At 38.0% G+C, this 7,262-nt stretch overlaps 1 protein-coding gene across 1 annotated transcript in view; it reads left to right on the forward strand.

Annotated features, from left to right (window-relative positions):
* RGSL1 (regulator of G protein signaling like 1) overlaps positions 1–7,262 on the forward strand; it is a 136,697-nt gene that overhangs the window by 109,315 nt on the left and 20,120 nt on the right. The window contains exon 16 of the mRNA XM_042780519.1: positions 5,266–5,440. Within this exon, the coding sequence (XP_042636453.1) occupies positions 5,266–5,440 (175 nt within the window). The remainder of the gene's footprint in view (positions 1–5,265; positions 5,441–7,262) is intronic.

Below are 7,262 nucleotides of genomic sequence, written 5' to 3' on the forward strand. Positions count from 1 at the left end.
AAAAAAAAAAAAAAAAAGAATGTACTAGAGGCAGCAAAGTTAAATGTAGGATGAAAGTCAAGGCTGGGACTAGGGTGAGTCAAGTACTGCAGGTAGACACAAAAGTTAAGGAGACACTGATGCTCAGTGTCATGCAAGTTCCCACCTTGCATTTGTACCACCAGGAAAGTGAGCGCCTCCTTAAATTTTGTGCCCTAGGCATCTCACCATCACTCTGCTGTCAGTTTGTTGTACTGTAGTGGCTTGTGTGTTGCTTTGATGCTGGAAGCTATGCCACTGGTATTTTAAATACCAGCAGGGTCACCCATAGTGGACAGATTTCAGCAGAGCTTCCAGACTAAGACAGACTAGGGAGAAGGATCTGGGGATGTACTTTTAAAAAATTGGCAATGAAAACCTTATGACTAGCAGCAGAACACTGTCTAATATAGTGCCAGAAGACAAGTCTCTCAGGTTGGAAGGGGAAGAGCTGCCTCCTCAAAGTAGAGTTGATCTTAATGATGTGCATGGAGTAAAGCTTTCAGAATCTTCATTTTTTTTTTTATGTGGCATGATTCAAAATAAGAAGGAACAACTGCAAATATCTATTAATAATCAGAACTTGGAATGTACAAAGTGTGAATCTAAGAAAATTAGAATTTGTCAAAAATAAAATGGAACACTTGAAGAGAGATATCCTAGGCATTAGTAAGCTGAAATGGACTGATATTGGTCATTTGAATTGGACAATCATATGTTTTACTATGCCGGGAATGACAAATTGAAGAGGAATGGCATCACATTAATTTTCAAAAAGAACATATCAAGATCTGAAGTACAACACTGTCAGTGATAGGATAATATCCTACAAAGACTGGGTAATATGACTATTCAAATTTATCTACCAACCAAAATGCCAAAGATGAAGAAATTAAGATTTTCACCAACTTTTGAAGTTTGAAATTGATCAAATGCACAATGAATGCATTGATGATTACTGGTGATTGAAAAGTGAAATTTCGAAACAAAGAAGAAGGATCAGTAGTTGAAAAACACAGCCGTGGGTATAGAAATGACTCCAGTGACCACATGATAGCATTTTGCAACATCAACGACCTATTCATTGGAAATGTATTTCAATAACATAAATGGTGATTATACAAATGGACCTCCCCAGACCCAATACACAGAAATCAAATCAACTACATTTGTGGAAAGAGACAATGTAGAATCTCAATATCGTCAGTCAGAACAAGGCCAGGTGATAACTGCAGTACAGACCATCAATTGCTCATATGCAAGTTCAAGTTGAAGATGAAGAAAATTAAGTCCACATATCCCACCTGAATTTAGAGAGCATTTCAAGAATAGATTTTATGCATTGAACACTAATGACTAAAGACCAGATGAGTTGTGGGATGACATCAAGGACATCACATATGAAGAAAGCAATGAGTCGTCAAAAAGACAGGAAAGAAGGAAAAGACCAAAATGGCTGCCTGAAGAGACTCTGAAACTTGCTCTTGAATGGAGAATAGCTAAAGCAAATGGAAGAAATGTTGAAATAAAAGAGCTGAAGAGAAGATTTCAAAGAAGACAAAGTAAAATATTATAATGAAATGTGCAAAGACCTGGAGTGAAAAAACCAAAAGAGAAGAATATACTCAGTATTTCTCAAGCAGAAAGAACTAAAGAAAACAATTCAAGTCTTAAGTTGCAACACTGAAGGATTCTGTTGGCAAAATATTGAATGATGCAGAAAGCATCAAAAGAAGATGGAAGGAATACACAGTCACTGTACTAAAAAGAATTGGCCACATTCAATCATTTCAGGAGGTGGCATATGATCAAGACTCAATTGTATTTAAGGAAGAAGGCCAAGCTACACTGAAGGAATTGGCAAAAAACAAGTCTCCAGGAATTGACGGAATTCGCATTGAGATGTTTCAACGAACGAATGCAACACTAGAGGTGCTGACTCATCTATGCCAAGAAATCTGGAAGACAATTATCTGGCCAAATGCCCGGAAGAGATTCATATTTGTGTTCATTCCAAAAAAAGGTGATCCAAAAAAATGATGACATTATTGAACAATATCATTAATATCACAGGCAAGTAAAATTTTGCTGAAGATAATTCAAAAAGATTGCCAACAGTACATTGACATAACAAATCATGGATGACATGGAGAAGAATGGAATTACAGAACACTTAATTTTGCTCATGAGGAAACTGTACATAGACCAGAAGGCTGTCGTTCAAACAGAACAAGGGTATACTGCATGGTTTAAAATCAGGAAATGTGTGCATCAGGGTTGTGTCTTTCACCATACATATTCAGTCTATATGCTGAGCAAATAATCTGAGAAATTTGGTCTATACGGAGAAGAACACAGCATCAGGATTGGAGGAAGATTAATAAGAACTTTTGATATGCAGACAATACAACCTTGCTTGCTGAAAGTGAAGATGACTTGAAGCACTTACTGATGTAAATCAAAGACTACAGCCTTCAGGATACACCTCAGCATAAAGAAAACAAAAACCCTCACAACTGGACCAATAAGTAACATCATGACAAACAGAGAAGATTAAAGTTGTCAAGGATTTAATTTTACTTGGATCTACAATCAACACCCATGGAAGCAATAGTAAGAAATCAAACAACTCACTACATTTGGCAAATCTTCTGTAAAAGACATCTTTAAAATGTTAAAAAGCAAAGATGTGACATTGAGGACTAAAGTGCACTTCACCCAAGCTATGTTATTTTCAGTCTTCTTAGATGCATGCAAAAGCTAGATAGTAAATAAGGAAGACTGAAGAAGAATTAATGCATTTGAATTATCGCATTGAAGAATATCGACTATACCATGAACTGGCAGAAGAACATGCAAATCTGTTTTGAGAAGTACATCCAAAAGCAACAATGGCAAGACTTCACTTCACATACTTTTGACATGTTTTAGAGGCACCAGTCCCTGGAGATGGACATCCTGCATGGTAAAGAAGAGGGTCAGCATAAAAGAGGAAGACTCTCAACAAGATGGAATGACACAGTGGCTGAAATAGTGAGCTTAAATCTGGCCATGATTGTGAAGGTGGCTTAGGACCAGGGAATGTTTCCTTCTGTTGTACATAGGGTTGCTATGAGTCAGAACTTACTCTATGGCACCTAATAACAAAAGCCTCAGTCACCTTATTTTGGTCCTGGCCTTGAGTTAAATGGTTTTTTAAATAAATTAAATGAATGATATTAGTGGTTGGAATTGATATGGTTGCAAGAGAGACAGTGGGGACATTTGAAACATATTTGGAAAATAGAATCAATGGGATAAGATTACTAATTGGACTTAGAAAGAGGAAGAAGTCAAATATGACTCCTAGGTAATAGTATGCTGGAACTGATTCACACTGACTCAGTAAAAGCCAATTGTTAAATATTCCAGAACTCTGTGAGCCAGTTGTTAAACTAGTGGTAGAGTGAAATCAATCATGGTGGGAATATTTATACTATAGAAATAGAGAAAGAATACCAATCAGCCTGCCTCCCCACCACAGCACACCAAGGTGCTATCGAGTCAGATCTGACTCCTAGTGACCCTGTGTACAACAGAATGAAACACTGCCAAGTCCTGCAGCATCGTCACAACCGTTGCTATGTTTGAGCCATTGTTGCAGCCACTGTGTCATTCCATCTCGTTAAAGGTCTTCCTCTTTTCCACTGACCCTCTACTTTACCAAGCATGATGTCCTTCTCCAGGGACTTCTCCCTCCTAATAACGCGCCCAAAGTACGTGATACTAAATCCATTATCCTCACTTCTAAGGAGCATTCTGGCTGTTCTTCTCAAGACAGATTTGTTCATTCTTCACCAACACCATAATTCAAATGCTTCAATTCTTCTTCAGTCTTCCTTATTCATTGTCCAGCTTTGGCATGCATATGAGGCTACTGAAAATACCAATAGCTCCCAGGCTACTTGGGTGAATTTTGTATCACCTTTTCCTAAAATCTCTGACCATTGTATCAGTTATCCAGGCTTATTTTCTTTTTCCTTCAAATTCACAAACTCAAGTCTGAGAGAAAGAGAGATTGTAAGATAGTAAGATAAGGGACTTGTGCTTTATACAGATCTTACCTTACTACCTAGGAGAGTGCCCAGGACATAATAGGTGGTAGGTATTTATTGAACGATGTAGTTATCCTCCCATCTTATATGTGACACTTCTCCAAAATGAATCATACTTCTACCATAGGGAACACCATGCCCACATCAATTATTTCTAAAACAGTACCCAGAATAAAAGAGTTCTAGGAAAATTAGTAAATTTGACAGTTAGACAATTTTCTAAACTCAGCAAGGCAATTAATTTAGGTCTATCTGTCACATCCAGCCCCACACTGTTCTCTTCTCAGCTCTGAATCCCTGTGCATGGGTGTCTTTGGATACACCCTAGCCAAGAAACTTCCTAAAAGAAATGTTTTCCTTATGACACACAATTCAAACCTCCTACAACCTTCTATGCTATGCTTTCCTTTACTTACTCCTGTCTCTTTTCTGTTCTTTACCTTCATTCCTTCAATTGCTTTAAAAAAGCTTTTTTTTACTCTTCATGTTTCAGTTTTTTCTTTGTGTTGCTTTCCTATATAACTCCTAAATTACTTCCCCAAGAAATCTTGAATAAACTTCTTCAGAACACACACACTCCACTTCAAGGATACATCTGCATGTCCTATTTTCACAATCTCCACAGAAATATTAGGGATTAGCATACTACAGCCAAAACAAAAAACCAACAAACTCGCTGCATTTGAGACGGATCCTACTCATAGCGACCCCTTCTTGGGTTTCTGAGGCGGTATCACTACAGAAGTAGATTGCCCAACCTTCCTTCTGAGGAGTGGCTGGTGGGTTTGAACCACCAGCCTTTTGGTTGGCAGTCAAATGCTTTAGGCACTATGCCACCACAGCTTCTAGCATAACTACAGTGTGATTATATTTCTATTAGGCAAGCACCAGGCAAACATCTTTCAGTGCTAAGGTGACTTTTTTTTCCCAAAAAAAAAATATGTGTTGTCATAGCATCTGGGCAGATAGACTTTTCAGCAGTCATTTTACTAGTCCATCAAGTCTCAAAGTTGAGCCCAGTGCTAGAGAATGACTGTTTCAAAAGACCCAAAGATGGTCCACAGTTTTTTCTTCATTTCAGTTATGCCCAAGTGGAAGACTTCAGGCTTAAGAGTGGCTTGATAAATCAGTTAAATTCCTTTCTCTTTTTCAGATTTCTCTGTACCAGTAAATGTACCAGGACGCCCAGGCACAGTCCCCCCTAACGTCCGGAGCACAGACCACGAGAATGGAGAAGTAACACTTATAAAGCGCCGTATATTTGGCCACAAGATTATTACCGTCAACTTTTTGGTCAATGATATATATTTCTTTTCTGAAATGGAAAAGTAAGTTTCCCATCTCTTCTTTCCCTCATGGCTTTCCACTCAAAGTACTTCCCAGCAAAGACTGACTTGGCTTTGTACATGGCATGATGATTTCAGGGCTGCAGGGCAGGAGTCTCCATTTGAAAATCCCATGATATGCATTTGAGAAGCACAATGAAGCCCAAACAGGGTAGACTCCAAAAGAAAATCACCTAGACATAATCAAACTTTCCAAAACCAAAGACAAAGAAAGAATATTGAAAGCAGTTCAGGAAAAACAAAATGTTAACTACAAAGGAGAATCAATAAGACTAAGCTCTGATTTCTCTGAAGAAATAATATAAGCAAGAAGGCAACGGTATGCCATGTATATAAAATCTTGAAAGCAAAAAATTGCCAACCAAGAATTATATATAGTTATTAGGTTCTGTCAAGTCAGTTTCAACTCGTAGCAACCCTGTGTATAAGAGAATGAAATACTGCCCTGTCTTGCACAATCTTCACAATCATTACTATGCTTGAGCCCATCATTGCAGCCACTGAGTCACTCCATCTTGTTGAGGGGCTTCCTTTTTTTTTTGCTAACACTCTACCAAGCATAATAGCCTTCTTCAGGGATTGGTCCCTCCTGATGACATGACCGAAGTACAAGAGACAAAGTCTGGTCATTCTTGCTTCAAAGGAGCATTGCAGCTGTACTTCTTCCCAGATTGGTTCATTCTTCTGGCAGTCCATAGTATATTCAATACTCTTGGTCAACACCATAATTAAAATGCATCAATGCTTCTGCAGTGTTCCTTATTAATTGTCCATCTTTCACATGTACATGAGGCTATTGAAAAGACAATGGCTTGAGTCAGGCACACTTTAGTCTTCAAAGTGACATCTTTGCTCTTTAACACTTTAAAGAGGTTTTTTGCAGCAGATTTACCCAATGCAGTACGTCATTTGATTCTTAACTGCTGCTTCCATGGGTATTGATTGTGGATCCAAATAAAATGAAATCCTTGACAACTTCAATCTTTTCTCCATTTATCATGATGTTGTTTATTGGTGCAGTTGTAAGGATTTTTGTTTTATTTATTTTGAGGTGTAATCCATATTGAAGGCTGTATTCTTTTATCTTAATCATTAAGTGCTTCAAGTCTTCTTCACTTTCAGCAAGCAAGGTTGTGTCATCTGCATATTGCAGGTTGTTAACAAGTCTTCCCGCGATCCTGATGCTACATTCTTCTTCATATAGTCCAGCTTCTCAGATTATTTCCTCAGCATACAGATTGAATATGTATGGTGAAAAGATAAAACCCTAACACACACCTCTCCTGATTTTAAACCATTCACCATCCCTTGTTCTGTTGAAAAGACTACCTATGTCTATGTACAGGTTAGGAGCTCTGGTACGATAGTGCTAAGACTCTTGACTGCTAACCAGAAGGGTGGCGGTTCAAACCCAGCAGCCACTCCTCAGAAGGAAGATGGGGCAATCTACTTCCATAGTGATATTGCCTCGGAAACCCAAGGAGGGGTCGCTATGAGTCAAGTCTGACTCAACGGCACATAACAACAACAACAATGTACAGGTTACTCATGAGCACAATTAAGTATTCTGGAATTCCCATTCTTCACAATGTTAATCATATTTTATTATGATCCACATAGGCAAATTCCTTTGCACAGTTAATAAAACACAGGTAAACATCTTTCTGGTATTCTTTGCTTTTAGCAGTGATATCCCTCATTCTACATCCTCTTCTGAATCCAGCTTTAATTTCTGGTAGTTCCCTATCAATGTACTGCTGCAATTTGTTTTGAATTATTTTCAGCAAAATTTATATTCAAATTT

Source organism: Orycteropus afer, unplaced genomic scaffold, assembly GCF_000298275.1.
Source record: "Orycteropus afer afer isolate SDZICR_OR568_19922 unplaced genomic scaffold, OryAfe1.0 scaffold00043, whole genome shotgun sequence".
Taxonomy (NCBI): domain Eukaryota; kingdom Metazoa; phylum Chordata; class Mammalia; order Tubulidentata; family Orycteropodidae; genus Orycteropus; species Orycteropus afer.